This window comes from Odocoileus virginianus, chromosome 23 (genome assembly GCF_023699985.2).
Source record: "Odocoileus virginianus isolate 20LAN1187 ecotype Illinois chromosome 23, Ovbor_1.2, whole genome shotgun sequence".
Classification (NCBI taxonomy): Eukaryota; Metazoa; Chordata; class Mammalia; order Artiodactyla; family Cervidae; genus Odocoileus; species Odocoileus virginianus.
The window spans coordinates 4,634,458-4,658,034 of NC_069696.1; the positions used below are offsets into that span (position 1 = coordinate 4,634,458).

General features: G+C 48.1%; 1 protein-coding gene across 28 annotated transcripts in view; it reads left to right on the forward strand.

Moving 5' to 3' along the window:
• The window catches only part of WNK1 (WNK lysine deficient protein kinase 1), a 131,228-nt gene extending 107,980 nt beyond the window's left edge, over positions 1 to 23,248 (forward strand). For 8 of the 28 annotated variants that reach the window (XM_070453201.1, XM_070453203.1, XM_070453213.1 and 5 more), the window contains 19 exons: positions 111 to 208; positions 295 to 457; positions 972 to 1,088; positions 1,400 to 1,573; positions 1,804 to 1,861; positions 1,999 to 2,121; positions 2,596 to 3,998; positions 5,092 to 5,175; positions 6,667 to 6,750; positions 7,387 to 7,447; positions 9,711 to 9,793; positions 10,980 to 11,629; positions 12,223 to 12,422; positions 13,759 to 13,953; positions 14,812 to 14,904; positions 17,442 to 17,483; positions 18,940 to 18,966; positions 19,825 to 20,012; positions 20,433 to 23,248. In XM_070453201.1, coding sequence (XP_070309302.1) covers positions 111 to 208; positions 295 to 457; positions 972 to 1,088; positions 1,400 to 1,573; positions 1,804 to 1,861; positions 1,999 to 2,121; positions 2,596 to 3,998; positions 5,092 to 5,175; positions 6,667 to 6,750; positions 7,387 to 7,447; positions 9,711 to 9,793; positions 10,980 to 11,629; positions 12,223 to 12,422; positions 13,759 to 13,953; positions 14,812 to 14,904; positions 17,442 to 17,483; positions 18,940 to 18,966; positions 19,825 to 20,012; positions 20,433 to 20,750 — 4,161 coding nt within the window. In that variant the 3' untranslated portion in view covers positions 20,751 to 23,248. The remainder of the gene's footprint in view (positions 1 to 110; positions 209 to 294; positions 458 to 971; positions 1,089 to 1,399; positions 1,574 to 1,803; positions 1,862 to 1,998; positions 2,122 to 2,595; positions 3,999 to 5,091; positions 5,176 to 6,666; positions 6,751 to 7,386; positions 7,448 to 9,710; positions 9,794 to 10,979; positions 11,630 to 12,222; positions 12,423 to 13,758; positions 13,954 to 14,811; positions 14,905 to 17,441; positions 17,484 to 18,939; positions 18,967 to 19,824; positions 20,013 to 20,432) is intronic. The other 20 variants (XM_070453202.1, XM_070453215.1, XM_070453217.1 and 17 more) reach the window with 12 other exon arrangements.
• Positions 23,249 to 23,577: the final 329 nt, after the last annotated feature.

A 23,577-nucleotide genomic window follows, 5' to 3' on the forward strand; every position in this document is an offset into this window, starting at 1 on the left:
GCTTCTAGAACTTAGGGGAGGGATAAGGAAAAAAAAAGACTAGCTAGTTGGGGATGGTCAGTAATACTCTGCTTTATGGCCGAGGTGTGAATTTCCCTTTCTGTTCACAGAGCACTCAGGTCGTCTCTCAGGTGGCTCCTTCAGAGCCAGCTCCCGGGGCTCAGCCACAGCCTGCCCAGCCAGCCACGGTGGTCTCTTCTATAGACAGGTGTGTGACAGGGCAGTTGTCCATTCTTGATGGGAGGATGAAATAGAAGGAAGGTTGAAATCTCACCGTAAACTTTGGTTTTGCAGCGCACACTCAGATGTGGCTTCAGGCATGAGTGATGGCAACGAGAACGTCCCCTCTTCCAGCGGGAGGCATGAGGGCAGGACGACGAAGCGGCTGCATCGGAAGTCTATAAGGAGCCGCTCTCGTCATGAGAAGCCTTCCCGCCCCAAACTGAGAATTCTCAATGTAAGTGTTGCTGACTTCTGGGTTCATGCAGTTGATTAATAATGTTTAAATATTTCTAAAGCTTGGGTATATTGATGAAAGTTTGGGATCTTTTTTTTAATCACCCAGATGATATTGTTAAATTCGATATTTCTATGAGAAGGCACTGTCTTATCTTTTAGGAAAGAAATAGGGTTTTATTTGTAGAACAAAGACCTTACATTTCTTCCAGACCCTTTGGTGAAAGATGTATGCAAGTGCACGCTAAGTTGCTACAGTTGTATCCGACTCTGCGACCCTGTAGACTAGCCCAGTAGGCTCCTCTGTCCGTGGGATTCTGCAGGCAAGAACACTGGAGTGCGGTGCCATTTCCTTCTCCATAAGTGTACAAGCAGCTGAAAGGCTGATACTTTCTTCAGGTTTCCTTGTTAGTAGTATAAGAGGCAGTGCTTGGCCTGTGTTACCTGTCACATTAAGTCCCAGAGCTGAGTGTGGTGTTCTGAGATGTGAAGTACCTTTCCTTTTTTCTTTTTAGGTTTCAAATAAAGGAGATCGGGTGGTAGAATGTCAGTTAGAGACTCACAATCGGAAGATGGTTACATTCAAATTCGATTTAGATGGTGACAACCCTGAGGAGATAGCCACAATTATGGTACGTCTCTGTCTGGAGTTCCAGACTTTTCCTGTGTCCTTGATCTTCATATCCACTGCCTTAGGCACATGTGCAGTATTCTGTGAACTATTTTGACAGTAACGAATTTATTTCAGTGTGAATTTAACTAGCACACCAAACCTGTGGTTTACAGGTGTTTTTTTCTAGGTCATGTGTAACTAGGTATTGAAGAACCAACTCACGTAGTAATCAAATCACATTATGGGTGTTACACAGATGGGCAGAAGTGGTGATGGGATGACTAAAGCTCTAGCACTATACGAAAGGTGGATGTCACATTCCTTTTACAGGTGAACAATGACTTTATTCTGGCACTGGAGAGAGATGCGTTTGTGGAGCAAGTGCGGGAGATCATTGAGAAAGCTGACGAGATGCTCAGTGAGGATGTCAGCGTGGAGCCAGAGGGTGACCAGAGCTTGGAGAGTCTCCATGGCAAGGATGACTATGGCTTCTCAGGCGCCCAGGTAGGTTCATTATTCCCATGGTGAAGCTCTGTTTATGGTAAAAGTATGCCGTATTTGCCTTGCAGAGTCTGACCCATCTAGTCTGACACTTTGCGAGTGTCCGATGATACCACATCACACCTGTAACTGAGATGATCAGCATTTATATTCTCTTTGCATGTGGCTGTTTGCTTTACTTGATCATTAAGATTGAGTTAGAGAACACATTTAATCCCTTTTGTCTGTTGTAGAAATTGGAAGGAGAGTTCAAACAACCGATTCCTGCATCTTCCATGCCACAACAGATAGGTGAATTTCTTTTCTTTTTATTGTTTGTTCTTACCTTTTACCTAAGAAGTTGTGTGCTAATGATGAAATTTTGAAGCTTTGTGTTGGTGACAGTGTATGTAATAATAGCACAGTTAAGTGGTTTGTTTCTTTTTAAGCAGGCGTTCCTGCCAGTTCTTTAACTCAAGTTGTTCATTCTGCTGGAAGACGGTTTATAGTAAGTCCTGTGCCAGAAAGTCGATTACGAGAATCAAAACTTTTCACTGAAATTTCAGATACGGGTAAGAAATTGTTTCTCCCACATACATGTCTGTCCCTCCTAGATTGCAAGCTTGGTCAAATGATGACATAGACAGTACAGAAGAGTAGAAAATTGAGACTAATCAACAGATAAACATATGGAGAAGGGAAATAGATGATGAATAGAGTGGATTTAAGCAAATGGGCCCGAAAGGGTGGCTGCACTAGACACAGCCTGTGTGACCTATGCTGCGTGGGGTCAGCACCTTGTGTGTCTCCATTTAGCGCTACCATGGATGGCTTGCCGTCCCTCTGTGTCTCTTTCAGAAGTACACATTCATACAAGATGACCTACTCTGCTCGAGCTCCTCTGTCACATGCTGACACCTGCTCGGGAGGGCTCGTGCACCTTGTGGGTGTGTGGCACTGTTAAGAAGCCCAAAGATAGGTGAGGGCACCCTTCTGAATTGGCTTTTTACAACGGACTGAGTCTGAGTTTTCCTTTTCCTTTGCAGTTGCTGCTTCCACATCTGCGGGCCCTGGAATGAACTTGTCTCACTCTGCCTCGTCCCTTAGTCTGCAGCAGGCCTTTTCTGAACTTAGACATGCTCGGATGGCAGAAGGGCCGAGCACGGCTCCTCCCCACTTTGGTCAGACAGGCCCTGTGTTTCCAGCAGTGCCTCCCCCACTGAGCAGCGCCCTTGGAGCCCCGGCCGCAGCAGCCGCAGCCTCAGTGTCAGCCTCTGCCCCGAGTCACCCTCTTAGTGACGTGGCCACGTCGGTCATTCAGGCTGAGGTGACAGTGGCCCCTGGAACAGGTGTCATGCCTCCCAGTGGTCTCCCTGTACCCCCTGCATCTGAGTCCCTGGCACCTTCCAGCGTGGCCCCCAGCATCACCATCCCTGCAGTTCTCTCGGCACTGCCGGTGCCCCAGGCAGCGCAGGCTCCCACCCCCGGCGGCAGGGCCTCCAGTGCAGGCACATTCCCCTCTGCACCCACATCCCTGGCACCAGCCTCTGCTGTGGGCAGTGCTGTTGCCTCCGCTGCTCAGCTTCCACCTGTGCTGTCTCAGCCCGCGGCAGGCAGCTCGGCCGGGGTGGCCACGCTGACAGCCATGCCCGCTGCCGCTCTGGGCCCCAGCCTCATGGCACCGCCGTCCCTTGCTCTCAGCAGCAGCACCTCCGCCCCGGCTCTGGCAGAAACAGTGTTGGTCAGTGCCCACGCCCTGGATAAGACAGCTCACAGCAGCACCACTGGACTGGCTCTGCCCCTTCCTGCCACCTCGTCCTCTCCCGCCCCCGGAGCAGGAGTGTCCAGTGCTGTTTCTCAGCCTGTTGCCGCGGCTCACCCTTTGGTTCTCCCATCAGTCATAGCCTCTACTCCCGTACTCTCCCAGGCAGGACCCATGTCAACACCCCTACTGCCCCAGGTACCCGGTATCCCACCCCTGGTACAGCCTGTTGTCAGTGTGCCTGCCGTGCAGCAGACCCTGGTTCATAGTCAGCCTCAGCCCGCTCCGCTCCCCAACCAGCCCCACACTCACTGTCCTGAGATAGACACCGACACTCAACCCAAAGCTCCCGGGATCGACGATATCAAGACTTTGGAGGAAAAGCTGCGATCTCTCTTTAGTGAGCATGGCTCATCTGGAGCCCAGCATGCCCCCGTCTCGCTGGATACCTCGCTCGCTGTGGAAACCGCGGTCACAGCAGGCCTCCCGGCCGCTGCTGTTGCACCAAGCAAGCCTCTGACTTCCTCTGCCAGTACTTGCTTGCCACCGGCCAGTCTGCCCTTAGGAGCAGCTGGCTTATCAGTTATACCAACGGTCACTCCTGGGCAAGTTCCCACCCCAGTCAGCTCTGCGCCGGGAGTGAAACTGGAAACTCCTCCAGCAAAGCCACCTTTAACTAAGCCTCCAGTAAGATTCTTATTTTGAGATAGTTTGGAAAATATTGCTCTTCCCTACCCCCACCCCAAAGTACATTTTTCAGTTCAGCCTTGCAGTATGGTTATAATGATGCTTGGCTTCCTAATAGTAGATACTTATGAAATTAATTGAAGGTAATTTTAGAATATATGTTCATTGAACTTGAGATTTTTCTCTTTTGAAATGTGGCAGGATTTGGGGTTAACTGTAAGATTTTCTAAGAATGCATAGTAGGTAAAATACAGGCATTGTTTCTGAATCGGTACAGACTGATACTGAAGAAACCCATATCCCACAGGGCGTGGGATGCTCCTGCTGGCAGCTGCACTTGGGTGACAGCAGTTCACAGTCTTTGTTTCCATGAGAATGAAGCAGGTTTTCTGCTTTGCTCAGATTCCATAGACACACAATTTGGAGTTTATAAAAAGTTGGAAGTTGGTAAATTTGATGGAAGGAGAAGTGAATCTAACGTGAAGGATACGATTACTAGAATGTGTGTGCTGGTTCTGCTGTGGTGCCTCCCTCTCATTCTGCCATCTTCAGTCTCTGCTTTTCTTCAACAAGGCTGTGTTTCTCCTGTTGTTTGCCTCCCCCTCTTTCTGCCTTGCCTTCTGTGTGAGATCCCTTGTACGGTGGGGTAGCACAGCGGCTTCGCTCAGACAGCATACAGATGACTTGATGGCATTAGATTTCTGATGCCTTTGGCTATCAGACCTGCCCCATGGTTATTTCTGAACTGTCCTGTGCCCTCAGACACCCTGATGACACTGTGCCAGACAGGCTTGCGAAGGCCTGGCCTGTGCCTCGTGTCCAGCAGCCTTCATCCGCTCTGCTTTCCCTCAGGAACAGCCTTTTACTAAGTTCTGTTCGTTGTGTTGGTATATCATGGTAACCCCTCTAAGAGTGCCACGGTTATAATGTCCTTTATTTATGATAGATACCAGATTGTGACCCAGGCAACAAACTTCCCTTAACCAGATGTGTCCTGTTCCTACGCTTCTGCATTTGAATTAGTTGGTTTGCTCTCTGTATGCTGTCTCTGCTCAGCATCTCACGGACTTGAATTTGCCTTCATTGTGTGTAGGTGCTGCCCGTGGGCACTGAACTTCCAGCTGATACTCCGCCCAGTGAGCAGCTGCCACCATTTCCGGGACCTTCACTAACTCAGGTGCCCTTCAACTTGGCAGATTTCTGTTTGTGCCTCTCCTTTCTTTCTCAAAGCTTATTGCAGTTCTCCACTGCATGAACTTGCCTCTGGCTCCCGTTTGGTTTTGACTTAGTAACAACTTGCTTTTAAAACACCGTAGCTGACAATATAGGTCCTACTTAAAGTCAGAAGTAAATCATCTAGAAATCATTTGATGTTAATATTTTTTCATATCTTATGGAAAAAAATAGTAAACGTGACATTTTGCCAGAAAAGATATAATTGCTTTGTCATTCATACTTCTGTAGAATACTGAAAGATTACACCATTGGGCAAGTGAAAAATTTTTATGTGATCAAAATTAATGGTGAAATTTCCCAAGAAAAGGGTGCCACCCTGATAACTGATAATGGCCTGTTTTTTCTTGAATTTTGACATTTCTCTCAGTGACCTCTTCATGAAGTAATTGGGTATGAGAGGGTCATGGTTACGAAAAACAGATACTAATCTTAAAATCCAAAACCCAACAGAGCTCAGCTAACATGAGATTGCTCAGAGACAAGTGAGACCAGTGACGTAACAATGAGATCCCATCTCACACCCGTTCTGCTCACTTGGGGTCAGAATCGCCTGCAGTCTGTGAATTAATATGGCTTTTCCCAATCTACCCCCAACCTCACACATGAGTCAAATTCCTATAAATAAAGTACTTGGTATGATCCCATTGTAACTATGTAAGAGCTTGTGACACAGGACAAGTTAGTAAACAGTGAAACTAAATTAGGGACTTACTTTAGAATAAGATGTAAGAAAAAATATGATAAATTGCTAACTTGAAGTCTGAGTTTGTCCTTACTTCTTTAATCCCAGATACACAGTAAAGCATAATTTAAGCAACTTGCTAAATAAGTAATAACTCCAATAGAGAACCCAAACTCCATCAGGTGCTAAACTTTGAAAAAGAATGTGAAAGTCTTGAACCTATTATCTCATTAAAAACATGTATTCCAGTTCCTCAGAAGGCCCGAAATGAGAAACTGAAAATTAGACCTGTGGGAGTGAGGCTAAGGGGACGAAGGCTAGAGAGATGCACGGTTGATGGAGGCCGAGGCAGTGACAGTGTGCTGCTGCCTCCTGTTATTCACAAGGACAGGTCCTCGGGGAGATGGACCAAACTGAAGAAGAAAACAGGGAACATACGGCTCATCTGCCCGTCAATCTTGATACATGTTTTAGAATATATTTTTACGGAGAGGACAGATATAAGAAGACCTCAAAACTGTAAAAATATAAATGTAAATGGTTTTTTGTGTGGCTTGAGAACTTGATGATACTGTTTTGAGAGCTTGGTTAATCATTCAAGCAGGAAAGCTAAGGTGAGTGTAGATTATTGGGTTCAGTACTGAGTGAGCAGAGAAGGTCACGCGTGTGGTCTGAGCAGGAAGCAGTGTGTCCCGTGTGCGTTGGCACTGGCCGTGCCCGAGGGTATGCTCACCATGCTGTGTCCTTCAGCCCCCGCAGCCCCTGGGAGACCTGGACGCTCAGCTGAGAAGAACCCTCAGTCCCGAGAGTGGCGTGCTGACGTCTGCCGTTGGTGTGAGTTCTGACAACCTTGATAAAATCTCCCCATAACCCTCATGTCTTAGGTTTCTGGGATGTAAGCTGTGACCTTGACCACTTTGCATACCTTTAGCACCAAAGCAGAGTCTTTGCTTTTGTTCCAGTCAACAGAAATGAGATGGTTAATGAAGGAGTAACCCTGACCTAGCAGCGTAACCAAGCAAGACATTAGTTTTGATTTTCTTATCTTCCCTGTAGTTAGAGCTCTCCCACAGACCAGCCCTGTGGATGCTGTGTTTATGCCTGGCAGGAGGCCACACTTTTAAGTTTGAAGTCTTAACGTCTTCCTTTTAGGCTTGTGACAAAATAATGTTCTGATTCAGATTACTTTTCTGTGGAATATCCATGTTTAAGCATTCCATGAGAAAAATTAAGAAAGCAGTTTGGAAAGGTGAAGACTCAAAATCTCTTTAAAAAATCTCTAGAACATCTGCCTTTCTTTACATCAGACTAGTTTTTAGGTTATTAAAGAAAAATTGCCTTAGACAAAAGTGTTTCTTTACATATCCTGTCTTTCTGCTCTTTCTGACGAGCAGAAAGGCAGCAGGGAAAAGACCCTCTTACCAAGCCTCTGACACTAAAGCCGTCGTGGTGTCTGTGTGTGTCTTGCAGCCCGTGTCTGTGGTGGCTCCAGCAGCGGTTGTGGAGACAGGAGCCCAGCTTCCGAAGGATGGTGAGAGCACCCTTCTTCCTCCCTGTTCCCATGCCAGGCCTTCCTATAGTTGATGGTGGGAGGTACACGTTCTTGAGAGTTTGCAGGTGTACTTGAGCCTGTCAGAGGACATTCTTATGTATTTCCTGATTGACAAGAACCAATACTAACATCTAGAGCAATAGTGTCAGTAGGGTCATGAGGTTTTTACTTCTTTTTGAGCAGTGGCTTGCCAGGGGGTAATGATAGTTTCTTAGCATAAGACTCTTTGTTTTTAGCTAGGCCAGATCCTTGCTAAAACATGACAAGGAAATTCAAGCATATTTATAAAAGTTAATTTATTTGCAGCCTCTTGGCTTTTGAGATGTATAGAAATATAGAAGCTTAAACAGCATGGATGGTGAAAATGCGTATGTAAGAGTTCAGATTCTCAGTTTTAAACATTATTTTTATCTATTTCTGAATTGTTTAGAATTGGCATGTCCATAAAATAATCTGTTTTAAAAAGGTACTTTTCCAAAAAAATTTAATTCTGTAAAAATTATCCATACCAACAGCTTAAATGTTTTATTAGAACTTTTATCATGATGTTAGTTGTAAGTTCATATCAGCTATTTATTATTGCTGTAAAGTTTTGTTGTAAATCTCTCTTCACCATCAGTCCCATAGAACATGGGAAATGTAACACTTTCTTTTTGTTGTTGCCTTTTCCAAATAACCATCCTCCTCAACACCACCTGACATAAGCGTAATTCCCCGTATAACTATTAGTAAGATTGCCTGAATGCTCTTACTACTTCCTGTCTTCCTTAAAAGTGCTAAGTTTCACTTAAGACCTTTCTAAATTAAATTATGTTCAAGACAGTCACACTATGAATTGGCTCTTATTTTAAAAGAAGTGACTTGAAAATGAGTGGAATAGACTAGAAAGTCTAGAAATGGACAAACTAAAATGGAATGTAGAATATGAAAAAGGTAGCCTTTCAAATTGATGAGACGAGATGGGGTATTTCAGTAAGTGGTTTGGACAACTGGACAGCCATCTGGAAGAAAGTAAAGATGTATCACTAGCCTAGGCCAAAATAAATTCAAAGTGGATCTTTCTTTGTTTTTTTCAACTATCTAGAGCAGAGTTGACAAACTTGTCCTGTAAGAGGCCAGAGAGGAGATATTTCAGGTGTTGCTGGCCATACAGTCTCTGTCCCAACTACTCAAATATCTAACCTGTTGTAGCCCCAAAGAAATAATAGATAATAAATGAATGAGCTATGTTCCAATAAAATTTATTTATAAAAACAATCTGTGGGCTAGATTTGGTTCACAGATCATAGTTTGTTACTCCCTGATACAGAGAAAGATGTTATTATTATGTTTAATACCCAACCCAGAAGCATTTATAGATTTTCAATTTCTGCATGGGGGGAAAAGGACTGTTATGTCCAAAGAGAAAGATAAATGAAAACCTGGGAAATGTGTGTGTTGTATATGCCTGTCACAAAAAGGACTTAGTTTTGCCAGGATAAAGAATTTCTGTAAATTTGGCATAGACCAAAATTTTAAAAAAGATAACTGGGGGAAAAAAAAAACATAGACATGAAAATATTTGACTTCCTTCATGAAACAGAACAGTAGAATAAAACTACAAGTCATCATATTTTCCCCCTGTCCTTAGTAAATTCAGAAGTTAATAACCACTGGTGACTTGGTATATATATAGCCTTTTTGGAGATCAGTTTATGTCTGTCAGAGTTTTAAATGGCAGAGATTCAGTATGCCCATTCTTAATTTACTCCATGATTTTTAATATAAGAATATACATATTAGAGCAGTTGCTGCTATAAAAGTCTGCTACAGCTAGTTCCCATTTAAAATGGGTCTTTAGTGTCTTCAACAGACTCTCATGGTTTGCTTCATTTATTTACATCTTTGAGTTACAGGACAGAGCTATAGTGTCCCTGCCTGTCGGCCTTAGTATCTCTTCTTGTGTGAGTTAAGCTGGGAAGCTGCATTGCTGCTGTGTGGCTTTTATTCCTCCACGTGGTGCGCTGTCCTGTGTATGGTATACGTGGAGGCAGAGGGTTACACAGAAGGTGTCTGGTAGGAAGGCGAGCAGTAACCGTTTCCCCTTGTCGGGCTCAGTGAGGGGGGACAGATATAAGGAAGTGTTGCTCTCCTCTAATGAGTTTTTTCTTGGAATGCACAGTTTCTATTTGCTATGTTTCTGGCTAGGGAAAGGAAGCTGCTAAAAAGATGCTCACATTCGTTCCTTTCTTCCTCCGTGTAGTTGTTTCAGTCTCTCAAGTCACAGAAGCTCCTGTCCTTGCACCCACTTCCACAGCTGGTGTTCTGAAGATGGGGCGATTTCAGGTGAGACTCTCGCTTTTAGAGGGTAGTGTGTGTGTGATGAAAAAAGGATCCCCAATACGGGGGATAGTGGTGTATGTATGATAAAAAAGGAATTTCCCATTTCGGGGTGGGAGTGTGTATATAAGAAACGCATCTGTCTTTGGGAACCGAATTGCCATCAATGACATGTCTTTTTTATAGGGAGTACTTAAGAGCTGTTTATCATTTTCCTCTCTTAAAATAATACCTGCTGATTAAGGAAAATGAAGAATACTTAGAGTGGTAGAGAAACAGTAGACAGTTGTATCCCTGCCTATCCTCCTCTTTTCCTTCTGCTCTGTGCATGTGTGGACCTGACGTTGACCCTGCTTCTTTTCTGATGGCTCTCTGTAGCTTTTCCCATTTAGGGCTAGGGTTATCTAGCCATTCTCCTGTTGTCAGTCATTAGGCTGTTTCTAATTTTTTAATAAGTAACAGTAAATATCTTTGTATAAAAACAGTTTTCATGTTTAGGATAACTTTCTTAAGTTTGATTTCACTGAGTCAGCATCAAATGATACCGTTTAATTATATTTTCCCAGTTGGGAAGCAAAATGTGATAGGAAACAGTGCAGGCTTTAAAGATCTTTTTCTGTTTTCTTAGCTACTTTCTAATTATTCTCAGGATAGCACTTGAAGCTGGGGGTATTGGGTCATGTTCTTCTCATTTGTAAAGTGTTCTCAGAGTTTGTGGTTGCCCTGAGTTTGTATTTATAATACTTTGTCGAACTAGCACAGGAATATGGATCCTTCCTTTAGCACTAACTAGTTGTGTTGTTTCTTGAAGCTTAGCTGGCCTTTAACATTTATTGGATTTAATCTTTGTAGTTTCTCTTGTTCACAAGCAATCATCAGTATTCTGTGACCTGTTGTTATTTATATTTTCACAAGATGTGATCTGAGTCCTGTGCACAACGGGAGATAATGGAAATAGCAAATTTACTCAGCTTAGCCAGCCGCTCAGAATCTGCATCTGATCATACATCTCAGTGCAGACATGTCTTGCTCTACAGTGCGGTTCCTTGTGTTTTCACAGGTGGAGGGCCTGTGCAAACAAATAATTCACCTACTCAGACTGGGACATAAAGTGATTCACTTTTTTTATCATCCATTGTAAAAATGGAGTGTTTGGGAGTTTTTTAATCTCACTTTGGTCTATTTATGTCAGGTTTCCGTTGCAATGGATGATCCCCAGAAAGAGGGTAAAAGTAAGTCAGAGGATGTCAAGTCTGTCCACTTCGAATCCAGCACGTCAGAGTCCTCAGTTCTGTCAAGTAGCAGCCCCGAGAGCACCGTGGTGAAGGCAGAGCCCAATGGGCTGGCCATCCGGGGCGCCTCTGCAGATGTGCCGGACAGCGCCCGCCCGCTGCCCACCTCAGAAGCTGGGCAGCCTAGCAGGGTTGGCCGCTTCCAGGTGACCACCACAGCGAGCAGAGTGGGCCGCTTCTCTGTGTCCAGAACTGAAGACAAGATGGCTGAGGTGAAGGGAGAGGAGCCAGTGGCCTCCCCTCCTTTCGTGGACTCGGAACACGACCTTCCTCCCACCGTGACGCCAAAGAAAGAGAAACCTGAACTGTCGGAGCCTTCGCATCTGAACGGGCCGTCTTCCGACCTGGAGGCTGCCTTCCTCAGCCGGGATGCGGATGCCGGCTCAGGGAGCCCACACTCCCCTCCGCAGCTGAGCTCCAAGAGCCTTCCTGCCCAGAGCCTCAGTCAGAGCCTCAGCAATTCCTTCAACTCTTCCTACATGAGCAGTGACAATGAGTCAGACATTGAAGACGAGGACTTAAAGTTAGAGCTTCGCCGACTACGGGAAAAGTGAGTGTGTTTCTCCCATGAGGGTGGCGACAGAGCTGTGTGAGGACCCAGCTCCTGGTGCTGGAGAGATGACGCAGGAGCGGGGCCTCTGGATGTAGTTCTTGGGAGGACTCGGGGCATCCCTAGTTATAGAACTGCCTCAGCACCTGTGCATGACTGCTACCGTGTGGTTTTTAACAATAGCACTTTAGCGTTATTAACCTAATCTTAACCATTTCCTGGCCTACTGAATGAATCTGGTAATGGCACTGGGGTGTAGATTGCCTTAGCAGGTTTTCTTGGTCACAGTTGACAAACTGGATTTGAGTTGCCAGTTTAGTATCCTGTATAGAGCCTCAAAGTCAGGAAATCCTTCTGGAACATCATCATCCATTTGTGGTTGGCTAGGAGCTTGTTGGAATTTGGCTTGGGTGATGGAGGCCAGCAAGAAGAGCTGAAAAACCAGAATCGCAAGCTAGTATAAATTAGATTAAGTGCACTTGAGGGACAGGTTCATTAGTAAGTAAAAATGTGGGTAAAGGTGAAATAATGTTAATTTTTGTTGAAACAGAGTTGGTTATTCTATTTTTAAATTGTTTGGTTATCTTTTGTAGACATCTTAAAGAAATTCAGGACCTGCAGAGTCGCCAGAAACATGAAATTGAGTCTTTATACACCAAACTGGGCAAGGTTCCTCCCGCTGTCATCATTCCCCCAGCAGCCCCCCTTGCAGGGAGAAGGAGGCGACCCACCAAAAGCAAAGGGAGCAAGTCCAGTCGCAGCAGCTCTTTGGGGAATAAAAGCCCTGGACCAGGTCAGCCGTGGACATCCTGTCTTATGTTTCTGTCTCCATCTGTGTATACAATCTTTTGAATATTGGCTACTTCAGTTGAATTAATTGTGAAGGAGATTGACTTTTCTGTACTCTGACTTCCTTGCCTTCTGCTCCCCATATTTATAGCACCTCTTTTTGAGTCTGGGAGACAGGGTAGTGCTGTGACCTTTTCCTGGGTTGTCCACATCGCTGTCTGGTGGTTGCCCTCATGTGTAGTTGTTCTTGACTCACAGAACTCACATGTCCCCAAACTCCTAGGTGGCTGGAAAAAAACACGCTGTTCTCTATTTAGTAAAGTCCAGGTCAGTTCTCTTTTTAATGAGTGGAGTGGTCATAATCACAGTTGGGATGAGTGTAAATTTCATGTAGGTGTTTGGGTATGTCATGTGATAATGTCCTTGATTAAAGTTGTGTTTTATTTAGCTATATTAGAATAAAGAACACGCTAGTATTTATAGTTAAAAAACAGTTAAGTCATAATTTCTTGAATTGTGATTTGCCTATTTTCTTAATTATGTAGAGAGTTTTTACTCTTTGGTGAAGTTAATGGTAATGTTAGATAACTAGCTGTAAGTAAAAGCAGCTGGAACATACTTTCACTTCACACTAGCTCTTCAGTTCTCATGTAACTGTATTGGAAAGCACTTGCAGGCTTAACAGTTTCCCATTCTCTGCAAGTTTTCAGGAGCCCAAACCTTTTCTCTGGGATGTTAAAGCCAATTCATTATGAGATGTGAGATCATACGTCACAGCAGCTAATTTAGATTCTGATCCCAATTTCAACCTTCTTTTGAAGTGCACTTCTGTTCCACTAGTTACTCTAAGGAATAGCCAGATGTCCACACTTTAGGACACCTGGCTAATGAGTGAAAGCCACTTATCAAAAATAACTCTAAATATGCATTACTCTACAATCCCTCTATCATTTCTGACACCTTTGTACTTAGTTTGACACATGTACCAGAAAGACTGAGGAGAGGCTCTCTCTGGACCAGTCTCAGCTATAAGAGGGTAAAGGCAGGGCTGAGGCTGCACAGGGGAGTTCTCAGGTCTCCTGCACGTGCTCTCATCTTACCCAACTTGGACTCCTGAGTCCCCCAGGTTATCTGCAACTCAGCAGCTTCAGGGATGGGGCCCTGCAGCCCTGTCGCCTCTCCTCCATCTCTTACTCCCCGTCCTGTCCGGAGGCCTTTGCCCTTTGGTCTGTAGCTTTTGACCCATTATCACTCCCTCAGTGGGACAAGCAGTGGACAGTAGTTGTCCCATGCAGGTGGAAAGCGGTGCACCTCCCTCACACCACTGTATATTCTGACAGGTACCCTGTCTGGTCAGAGTGCAGCTTCAGTCTTGCATCCTCAGCAGACCCTCCCTGCTCCTGGCAGCATCCCAGAGACAGGGCCCAACCAGCTGTTACAGCCCATGAAGCCATCTCCTTCCAGTGACAACCTGTATTCGGCCTTCACCAGTGATGGTGCCATTTCAGTACCAAGCCTTTCTGCTCCAGGTCAAGGTGAGAGCCACGAGCAGCCACCATCCTCCGAGAGCCTTGAAATGGAGACACAGCCATACGCAGGACAGAAGCCTGGGGCAGGCGGGTGGCTTGGGGGAGCAGTGGACCTGGTACCAGCCGCCTGCTGCCCACACGGTTCTGTGGGCTGTCGGGGGTGGGTGGCAACCCGCTTGGGTGAGATCACTGCTTCCTTCTGGTGGAAGTAGGTTTTCTTCAAGGGATTATAGCAGAAAGTGCCTCTGATGCTTTAGTGCAGTGCAGGACTCCTTTGGGATTTGGAACTTATGATTTAACACTGGACTAGGGTTTCCTGCAACCAGATTCTTAGGCGTTTTAGCCCTTGCTGAAAGTTAATGCATTTGTTCAGCCAGTGTAGACTTTAATAATTTCCAAGTGTGAGAGAGACATACTAAAGTGAATAGCCCTAAAATTCAAGTTGCTACCTTTAACCTGCTTCCCAAGTGTAGGTCGTTTAATAAACCAAGGTTTAATGAAATGATTACTCACAACATTCCTGTAGAGGAAAGACCTTTTAGTAACATTAGAACTTAAAAGGTGTTGGGCATCTGGGTGGAAGAGAATGAAGGGGACCAAATGGCAAACGGAGGTGCTTTTGCCGCAGCTTTGTGGAGGTTAGAGGTTAGCCTGTCTCTCGCAGGATGTGCGTGCTGGCGGGTGGTGCAGTCTGGGCCGGTGGGGGACAGGCCTGACCCCTGCCACTGGCGTGCAGGCCTGTCCTGCAAGCTCGTCCCTCTGTGTGCCGTCCTAGCACATCTGGCTCTCAGCTCGGGTTCTAACGTCTCGTAGCTGTGTTCTGTCTCTTCTCTCCCTGTTCTCCCCGTTCTTCCCCTCTCACAGGCTGTGCCAAGTTTAACTGTGCGTCCGAGCAGGTGACATTCAAAGCTGGCGGCAGGAGGACGCGATTTCTGAGTACGCCCTGCTTGGCTCTTTGTGTGTAACACCTTTACTCCTTCCTCGTCCTTGTGTCTGCGCTGGGTCTGTCTCACGCGCTCCATTTTCATCTGTGTCTGTGCGTCATCTCCGCAGTGGCTTGGCTGAACTAGTATTGCCCTCAGAAGTTTGGGCCTCTGTTAATTATGATAAAAGATGGAGAACTGGTCATAGGTTTCTATAAACGTCAAAATGAATTTTCTGATAGAACTGCCTCTTCCTCAGCCTGTGCCAGAGGGCAGCCTGGTGTCCAGGGCGAGGGACTGCTGGGTCACTCAGCATAGTGATGTCCACGCGCCCAGCCATGCATAGTGCTGCCCCTTGATCTGGCATTAGAAGTCACAGAAAGCTTCCTGATCACCGGTGCAGGGAAAACTGAAACCCTGTTTTTGTATTATTTTGCAGAGTAGATTGAAAGGTTTTTGTTTTTTTTTTTGTTTTTTTTTTTGTAATCTCAGTTAAGCATAACCATCTTATCAATTGTAAAGATGCTGGAATCTCTTCACTGGATGCTTTCACCACCACTGCCCTCTGATTCCATAAAGTCAGTATTTCAAAGAGGGTTTCAGTGCAGTTCGTCTTATAAATTATGCTCATTAAGACCGAGGGCCAGCACCTGTAAGCGAAGATGGGCTTTTTAACAAAATTGCTGGGACTTCTCAGCTTTCTTCCCCAAAACAAGGCATCTGCTTCTCCAGCCCACCTCCCTGTGTGAGGAGTGAGGGCGGTCTTGCACAGACCCGGTGAGATCACGGGCACAAGACAGGAGCCCAGGGAAGCACACATCATTGCTCTCTGATGAGCCTGGCACGTTCTGGTAGTTGATAAATGTATGTTGAAATGAGAATTTTAAAAACAAAACTGAGGTTTAAATAGAAAGCCTGCATTTGAGCTGAAAGATCTTCTCTGTTCAGGCCTCAAACTTCTGATGTGGCTGTTGACATACTTTTTAAGTGCATGTGCTCTGGACTGTCGTCGTTTCTTGAATGTGGTTCAGAGGTCCCTGGGCCTCATGCAGCACTAGTCCAGGACTGCGTGGCCAAGGGCGAGGCAGAAGGCCTGCCCTACCTGGTGGGGCGACAGCTTTCCTGGTGAGGCTGAGCGGGTGAGCGAAAGGCGCTCAGTGGTGTCCAGCTATTTGTGACCCCATGGACTACACAAAGTCCATGGAATTCTCCAGCCAGAATACTCGGGTGGGTAGCCTTTCCCTTCTCCAGGGGATCTTCCCAACCCAGGGATCAAACCCAGATCTCCCGCATTGCGGGAGAAGAAGGCGGCTTCTTTACCAGCTGAGCCACAAGGGAAGCCCAAGAATACTGGAGTGGGCAGCCTATCCCTTCTCCAGGGGTGTCTTCTGGACCCAGAAGTCGAACCGGGGTCTCCTGCATTGCAGGCAGATTGTTTACCAACCAAGCTATCGGGGCCTGGCAAGGCTAGGTTGAACCAAGAATGTTATTTCCTCAACACTTAAGTAAGCATTTAAGTCCAGTTAGAAAGATGACTGAAGAGACAGTAATAGCAGGAGACAAGTGTTTGGAGGTGTAAGTCCTGTGTTATGTAGCCTGTAGTGTCTCGGGGAAGGAAAAGCACCAGGGCATTTTTGTGAGGGATGTGTCATGTGATAGGGACCTCTTCTGTTAGCTCAGAACATTCTCATCGCACTCCTAAAGGTAGGTGGTGTTACAGTGTTGTTCAGATGAAAGTGGTTTGAAGTATTAAATCTGATCGCTCCCTTAGGTCTAAAATGAGAGGCCCTGCCTCCGTTGGAGGCATATCAGCGTCCATCATGTAAGCCTTTGTGAGCAGATGGCAAGATGCAGATTTAAAGCAAACAAACCCAGTGGTTTAGGACTGCCAAGCCCTGGTTCAGTCCCTGTCGGGGAACTAAAAGCCACAAGCAGTGTGGTGTGGCCGAAGAGAAGAAAAAAGGTGAAACAGCAAATATGGACAGAGATCGGGCTCTCGGGCATGGGGTCTTAACCAGTCTGGGGTGCTTCACTCTATGCTCAAAATAGATAATGGTTTGGAAGCACGGCTTGGCTTCATGCTTTATTTTTGTTCGAAAGTTGCTCGTTTTCCACATAAAAAAGATTTTTCTAGAGGGGACGGGGTTAGTATGTATGTCTAGGGTTTGGAAATAGTGTGTTAGCCAGTTTAAATGAGAACTGTAACAATGGTACCATCTGTCAGCCTCCTGTGGTAGAATTGCTAATGCATTTAATGCAGTGCGTCTTAACAGCCCAGCAGGAGAAGCAGGAAGGGGCCAGGGCGTGGAGAGACTGCCTGGGTACTTGAGGTTCCAGCAGTGAGGCCAGAGCCCCAGAAGCCTGGTGCAGGGTCGCTCCTGCAGACAGAGAGTGGGGTGGGGCCATGGGCCGGGAGGGGGCCCCCTGCACAGCCTGGCGCCTGTGCCGGTCCCCGTCCTCTCCCCTCCTGCTCTCTCCTGCTGGGCCCTGGTGTGCTGTTTGGAGAGTCTATAATTATTTTATACTTCTGTTTCCTTATCTTTAACACACTGCTCTCTCTTTGTGCTTCAGGGAAGATGGTGAAAAAAGTCTGCCCTTGCAACCAGCTCTGTAGTAATTATCCTTTCTTTCTGTTACTTCTGGTCCCTGACTGTGAAGCGAGTCACCCTGAGCTCTTTGCGCCCCGCAGCCTCTCGACTCCCGGACCCCAGCCCTGCACCCTTTTCTGGTGTCGTCTTCAACACGCTCAGTGGTTGCCACTGGCTCTCCTTCCAGATTCTGAGTCCCCTCACAGTCCATGCTCTCGGTGGCAGCCCGCACCCAGCCCTGTGACCGCTGTGGGTGGGCGCGCCCGCTGGGGTGTATAGGGTGAGTGGGGCTGCCTCGCGCCCCCTGAGGAGTCAGCCAGCTGTGTAGACAGTGCGAACAGTAGCAGCTGCCGCCAAGGGACTCTTCCAGAAAACGGTGCTTGGGAGGCAGCAATAAGCGTGGCTCATAGTGGGCTCTTGTTACTAGGAGGGGGCAGGGGTGGGGGGCAGACTACAGCAAGAGAACATTTTGGTGGGAAAGCATGCACTGCTTTTAGAATTTTTGAGCAGAACTAAGAAGGGTTTAAAGGACAGTGAGTGTCCTCTGAAGGCTGGCCATGTCTCGGAAACGCCTGTTCTGCCGGTCTCGTCACCGCTTTCCTGCTGCCACGGACCACATGCACTTCCATTCTCCTGGGTTTAGTAGCCAAGCCAGCTTTTCCCAGAGTTAATTTCTGCTTGGAAAGGGGTGTGTGTGTGTCATCGTCTCACGGGAAGGCGGTTTTCAGAAGCCAGAATAAGAAGGTTGCCTGTGTGGCTGAAGCTCCCCCGGTGTCCACCCCGAGCCATGTCGAGGGGCCTCGGCACCCAGCTGAGCCCAGCCTGTGACCAGCAGCGCTCCCCTCCACGGGCTCCTGACAGCTATGCTCACTTGTGATCCTTTGTGTCGTCCTCATTGTCTCACTCGCCACCAAGCTCATGCCGCCGTGGTCACTCACCCGGGGGGCGGGGGTGAGATGGTCCCCATGCATGCGCTGCGACACCCATCCCCACCCCTGTCCCCCGCCTGCGCTGTCTCCCTCCTGCCGTCCCGGAAGCCTGTGTCCTGTGCGTCCCACTTTTCCTCCTGGGTTCTGCTCTGTAGGGAACGCAGCCCCCACCCCCTGCCCCCCGTGTTGCCTGGGTGCTGAGAAGCACGGGACCTCTGCGCTGGGCAGCCTCACCTCATGACAGCTGATCCCGCACTTGGGCTTGGGTGCCCGGCCCAGGCGGGTGAGCCTCCCCGTCGTGGGGCCTGGGGGTGGGGGGAGTTGCTTCTGGCACTGCTGGGCTGTGACAGCGGGCAGTGTCCACGTTTAGACATTCAGCCCTGGCCTTGACTGGGGATCTGAAGTCCTCTTGGCTCACACCTTACAGTGGCCGCTTACAGTTATTCCGCAGCACATGTGAGATCTGGTAAGAAAGTGGGGGTGCGGGGAATACACAAGACCCTGACTCTTCTTTCCCTCTTCCCTCAAACCTGCCTCTCGAATAATCGCCAGTGTGCCCTCCAGCAGAGCCGAAATCAGGCAGGACACAGACTCCTTTCTTCCTCATCAAACCATAGAGTCCCTTCATCGCAGCCCCAGAGCCTCCTGCTCCCCTACACCCCCCACCTCCCTGGGTGCACAGAGAGTGCCTGCTCTTTGGGGAGAGTCAGGGTGGGAGAAGCCAGCCACGGTGCAGCCGGGGTCGTCCTCGGGGACGCTGTGGCTTCCTGGAGCCAAGAGGCTCGGGCGCAGCAGAGAGAACCTTCGCGTCCTCGTGCTGCTTCACTCACGGGGAGCTGGGAGAGGTTGAGCCTTCACTCTCCCAAGTTCATGTTTGCATTCATGTTTAGGGGCCCAGGTGAAGAAGCTTTCTGAACAGAGCACGCGTTCTCTCGTCTCCCTCTCTGTGGAAGAATGGCTGAGCGCGTCCCAGACCCCGGCCCCCCGAGGCTGGGGAGCCCGGCCCCCCTCGGGCCTGTGCTCACAGTGCTTCGGCCCCCGCGGGGACCCTGCCTGTGCTCGGGGGGCCCTCGTCGCGTGCCCTATCCTGCAGTGTCCAGAGCAGCCAGGCTTGGCGGCTACAGCACACCTCTCCTCAGCGGGTGCTGGGCACAGAGGCCCAGAGCAAGTGTCCGTGGTCCCGACACCGCGGGGACGGGCGCAGTGAGGCCCCCCGCCCTCATCCCTCCCCGGCAGCTCCTGAGGAGAGCCTCCCCCGGCCCTGCTCCGCCGCGGCGTTTGGCTCCCGAGACCCTGAAACCTCCTTTCTGCATGGCTCCCTGGTTCATCCCCCATCCTGGGCTTGCCGTTCATCATCGTGGGAGGTTTCTCCTCTCCCTGAAGTCACCACCCAAGTCCCTGCTAACAGGCGTGCCTTGTTGCTTCTTCTGACCTCAGGGACCAGCAGCACCAACGCCGTCGGGGGAGCCGTGAGCAGCCAGGCCGCCCCGGCTCCACCTCCTGCCGTGACGTCCAGCAGGAAGGGCACGTTCACGGATGACCTGCACAAGCTGGTGGACAACTGGGCCCGGGACGCCATGAGTCTCTCAGGCAGGCGGGGAAGCAAAGGACACGTGAGCTATGAGGTCAGCACGCCCCTCATGCTTCCTCCTGCCTGTCCAGTGTCGCTGGGCACACGGGACCCTGCCATGACCACCTCCAGGGGCTCCTGAGTTCTAGCACTTCCGGCAAGAAAGAAATCAGCCAGGTCCCTTAGGTTCTTTCCCTGGATTCCTTTCACTGAACCGAGTCAGCCCAGTCTTTCTTCCCCTTTCCTTAACACTCTGAACGGCGTATGCTCGCGCCGCTCACACGAGGCATGCGACGCCACCCCCTTCCAGTCAGAACAGGTATGTGGTGAGTGTCAGGAGCCAGTGATGGTGACCGAAGGCTGTCTGGGAGTTGTTCCCCCGACTCTGGAAGGTCAGAGCAGCCCAGTCCTAGAACTCTCCCTCGCCCTGTGCCTGTCCCACCCGCACGGCTTCACCGGCCTATTCTCTCCCCAGGGCCCTGGCATGGCAAGGAAGTTCTCCGCGCCCGGTCAGCTGTGCGTCTCCATGACCTCAAACCTGGGCGGCTCTGCCCCCGGCTCTGCAGCGTCAGCTACCTCTCTAGGGCACTTCCCCAAGTCCATGTGCCCCCCTCAGCAGTACGGTTTCCCTGCCCCCCCGTTTGGCACGCAGTGGAGTGGGACGGGTGGCCCGGCACCTCAGCCGCTTAGCCAGTTCCAGCCTGTGGGAACAGCCTCCTTACAGAATTTCAACATCAGCAACTTGCAGAAATCCATCAGCAACCCCCCAGGTTCCAACCTGCGGACCACGTAGACCCGAGGCGATCCTGGGGAAGGTTTGGGGGCAGGAGATGGAATGTGGGGGGTGGGGGGGAATAGCCTGTATGCTAACTACTAGTGCTGCATTTAACTGGTCATTTCTTGCCAGAAAGGAATGTTTTAATCCCGCTTAGAGCCCTTGGAGTGGACTCTCTCCCCTGCCCTCAGCGCCGCCTAGAGTGGGAGGAGGAGAGAGGGCAGCTGTCTTGTGTGCTTTGTCGTCACCCAGACCCAGCAGTGAGCGCTTGGGAAGTCGGGTTGGTCAGAAGGCTCCTAGAGAGCTATGGAAAAGCAGAGCCGTCTGCATTTTCAGGTGGTGGGGCTCTTCATTTTGGGAGCCACCCCAACCCCTTACTTACTCCCTCAAGAATATAAACCACAAGACAAAAAATTTAAACTATCGGGCTCTCTCCTACCCTGTCGCCCCCACTGTTTTTTTTTTTTCTCCTGTCTCCCCCTACCCCCCACCCCAAACCAACCAATCTTTAGAACCCAGTGAAGACACCAGGGGAGGGATGGAGGTTTCAGCCCTTTCTTAAAATAGGTCATTAGTGCTTTAAGCAAATGATACTCGCAGCTTTGACTGCAGCATTAGCAATTAGGAAAAAAATTAAGTTCCCTGCGGACATGTAACTTTGCCATCAGTTTTGATGTGGAAACACTGTGATGTATAAATGTTGTTGGACAACAGTAGTTTAAGAGTAAAATATGAAAGGCTTAAAAAGGCTAGCTCTGTCCTTACTTACTGAGGTTTCACTTTTCCCCTTTGTATCTCCATTGTACTAGATAAATAAATGTGAATGTACACTTGTAAAGTCACTCGACTTGAATCCTTCCGTCCTCCCAGTGCCGCTTGCTGGACGCTTAGTGCCTTGGACTTCTGTCGCTTCTGCCGTTGCATCAGCTTCTCGTCAGACCGTGGTCCGCGAGGGCGTGTGGAAGGACAGCGTGGGTCCGTGTGACCCAGCAGTGGACTATGTTGTAAGGAAACTGGAAGGGTATTTTTTTTCAAGTCATTTAACAATTTTGTAAGATGAGCAGGATGAGAAGTTAAGTTGACATCAGTGGTTAAAGCAGAAAACTGTTTCAGGACAAGTGAGGAGAGATGCTGTCACCAAATTGGGCAGTTAACAGACTGAGCGTGGTGTGCGATAGGTGCTGAGAGGCTAGAGGCTGGAGAACAGACGTGTTCTGAAGACTTGGTGCTTGGCCAGCGGCTGCCCTAAGCCTTACTTACCTGCGCTGGGCTTGAACACAGAAGATTGAGAAGAAATGGCTGAAGAGAAAGGAAGGGGGTGGGGGCTAGTTTTTAAGTTGGGAGGTGTGATAGTGAAACGTCTCAGATGGAGAAAGTTGCTCTAAGAAAAATTGTTTGGCTTGCTTTCCTCTTGGTGCAAACGTACCGTGTATTTCTCAAAGTGGGGGCCTGCAGTTTGTGGCAGGTGGTCCCACATCTGAAATAAGCACTGCAGGAACGGCTGCTTGTTCCTCCTCACTTCTGTATAATGTCCAGAGGGTTGCAGGGTCATAATCTCCTGGCTACCTGTGTTTCTAGAATGACAATGGATACTCTCATATCAAGAGAGACTCCCCTCAAGTAATAACTGCAGCCAGCCAGTATTATTTAGTGTTATGTCTAGTTGTGATGGGCAGTTCTCTTTATTTTCAGAAACTTCAGGAAATACCCTCCCAATTGCCTATTTTGGGGATCTCTGTTCTCCCAGCAGATGGGGCAAGAAGCCAGGACTCTTAATCTTGGGGTGCTGCTTCTCTTGACTCTCAGCCACCTCAGTGGCCCATCCCAGGAATCTCCCATGACAGGAAGAGCCTGGCTGTTCTATCCTTCATTGGCCATTTTCTTTATTAAGTTAGCCAAGGCCCCAAAGATACAAACGAAAGCTGAGGTTTTAGGAAGGTAAGAGATGAGAAGGGCAGGTGCTCCAAGCTTTGCTTTGAAACTTTACTTTTTCTCTGCCTATAATCCTCGGGAAATGGTAAGAGTAAGGACAGAACAAGAAGTGCCGAGGAAATGGGAAACGGACACCTGGACAGAGGAGACAGGACTTTGTACCAAAGGAGGGAGCCAAATGCAGCACGACTGTCTTGTCACTTTGGTTTAATGATTTTTGAGGTCTCTTCACTCACATGGAAAGTAAGAACTGGTTTTACTTACTGTTGATTTTTTTCCCCTCCTGTGGATGAAATAACAAGCCTAGAGGAATGAACCAGTGCTACTGAACTGTTTAAATTATTTTCGTGTTAATAGTACACTTTGAGTATCTTTTTCCACATTAAAAAATCTTTCTGAATTATAAATGTTTTCCTTACATTATTTAACAATGTACACTGTTTAAAAAAAAAAATAAACTGAATTCAAACCTTGGGGATTCTTGGCAGCCGTTACTCCTATGTTTGGCACTAACTGTGGGTTGCACTTTCTGCCTGTGGACATGTGATGAAGCCATTCGAATAAACCGAACTTGGTTTTGTTGAGCTGTGGGGATTCATTTTCAGCAGGTGCCTTTTCGTGATCACATTAGCTCTGATATGACTTGTGTGCAATTTATAACTGGATTCCTATCTCCAGAAACTTTTTCAAACAGCAATTCTGACCTGAACTAAGATGCTGCAGATGAGGAAGATCGCAGTAACGATACCAAAATCAGAAAAAAAATATCTGCAGCTCAGGTGAGGGAATGGGGATGCTGGCGTGGCCAAGGCCACGGCTCCAGCTGCCTCTGGACTGGATATGAGGCCCCTTTGCATCTGAAACAAGTAAATGTAAACAGCTGTTTACATCAGATTTTTGGTTTTCGGCTACA